We start from the raw sequence: 1,923 nt of genomic DNA on the forward strand, positions 1-1,923 counted from the left end.
CAATCAAGCAATGAAAATTTGAAAAGATCATTATCAGTAAATTTTTAAGGTCCACATTATGTTAGCAAAAGCTAAAAAAACAGTTCATTACTTTATATGACAAAAGAGCTATTACATAACTATATTATTATTATGAGATTTACAATTATCTAGAATCAATCAGTAGTGAGTGAAGCTTCATGACCGGAGTTTTTTTTACACCAGATAGGAGATACAGCAACAGTAACAATCCAACTGATGTTAAGCCATCAACCACCTGATAAGGAAGAAGATGACTACAAAGTTAATCAGGTTTAGAGCTTTCATTTTGCATAGCGCTTTTAAGAATGCTAATTTTATAATTAGCGCTATATAAATAATACATAATTGTAATTATATATGTATATATATAATTTATAATATATATATATATATATATACATTCAGTGGCGGATCTAGGGGCCTCCCGTTGTGAGCAATGTTTGTTTCAAAACTCAGTAAAAGTGTTATCATCGAAAGTCGAAAAAAGTAATAATGTCATAAAGCACAAAAAGAAAGAAAAGCTTGCCAGTGTAAAATGTTGGTCTCCTGTGAAAACGTTGGAACTTCACTCTCGATCAACCTATAAATATTTGCGAAACTTCCCCTGGTCAACTAATAAATATTTGCGAAATCTCCCTCCCCGGTTAACCTTGAAATAATGTCGTAAATTTTGGCCACCGTCAAAGTTGTTTAAATCCGCCATTGAATACATTATAGGGTAACGTGGGGTAAAACGCCTACTAGGGGTAAGAGGCCTCCCGTCCATGTTGAGCGAAATTATTGCGCTGCAATTTTTTTTTAACTGCCATAATATTAGATTATCTATGTAATTAAATGGTCTGTGTTGTGGAAGCCGCGCGTTGTTTTGGTTGATAATTAATGAAAGTTTAAGATTTTAGGGCTATCTATTACAAATATAAACATAATCATTAAAGCTTTTTCTCAAAAACTGAAGTTATTCTCAAAAAGTTGAAATAAGTGATAAAATTTTGTATTATTTACACTATTTAACACGATTTTTTTTTAAATCTAAATTTTAATCCATCGTAGCACATTATCGGTTAAAATTTTACAATACATTTTGGGGTAAAACGCCCCCCTATAAAATGGGTAAAACGTCCCCTTTTAAATAATGTAATTAAAGAATAATTTTATACTAGAACTATTTGATATTGTTTTAATCCTTAAAATTGAAAAATGAAATTTAACAGTTGTTTGTTGGTTTGAAGCGTATGGTTGACTCTTTGATGAATGAGGTACCACCAGGTGCTATTGGAGTTTGTACCCCAAGCGGTTGGACAGACAGTGAATGTTTTATGAAATGGTTGAATCATTTTACATTTATTGTAAAGCCATCAAAAAAAGACAAGCATCTTATTTTTCTTGATGAACATCACTCTCACAAAACACTTGAGGCAGTGACATTTTGTCGTGAAAATGGAATTGAATTAATAACATTTCCACCCCACTGCACACATAAGATGCAGCCTCTTGATGTTTCCTTTTTTAAAGGATTGAAAGCTGCATACAATGCAACTGCAGATGGATGGATGCTTAGTAACAAAGGAAGACGGATAACTTTTTATGAAATAGCTGGACTATTTTCAAAAGCATTTTTGAAAGCAGCCACCCCAGAAAAAGCTGTGCATGGTTTTGAATGCACTGGTTTGTGGCCTCTAAACAAACAACTTTTTTCTGAAGAAGATTTTTTTGCATCAAAGCTAACAGATGAACCCTTACCGAATACAGTCACTTTAGCTCAACAAACACCTGAATCTGTGAAACCTGCACAGGAAGTTGATCATGCAAAGAAAGATCCTAAAACGACACTGTTGAAGATCATGGGTCCAATTAAAATTGACAACGTGAGAATTAGAAAACGAAAATCAGAAAAAGCAGCCC

At 33.0% G+C, this 1,923-nt stretch overlaps 1 protein-coding gene across 1 annotated transcript; it reads left to right on the forward strand.

Annotated features, from left to right (window-relative positions):
* Positions 1 to 1,310: 1,310 nt before the first annotated feature.
* Positions 1,311 to 1,550, forward strand: HELRODRAFT_145888 (hypothetical protein; the record flags this gene model as incomplete). The annotated part of the gene is made up of 1 exon (XM_009018418.1): positions 1,311 to 1,550. A coding segment is annotated over one exon (240 nt), but the record flags the coding sequence as incomplete, so codon positions are not given.
* Between the last annotated feature and the right edge of the window lie 373 nt (positions 1,551 to 1,923).

This window comes from Helobdella robusta (assembly GCF_000326865.2).
Source record: "Helobdella robusta unplaced genomic scaffold HELROscaffold_21, whole genome shotgun sequence".
In the NCBI taxonomy this organism is placed as follows: domain Eukaryota; kingdom Metazoa; phylum Annelida; class Clitellata; order Rhynchobdellida; family Glossiphoniidae; genus Helobdella; species Helobdella robusta.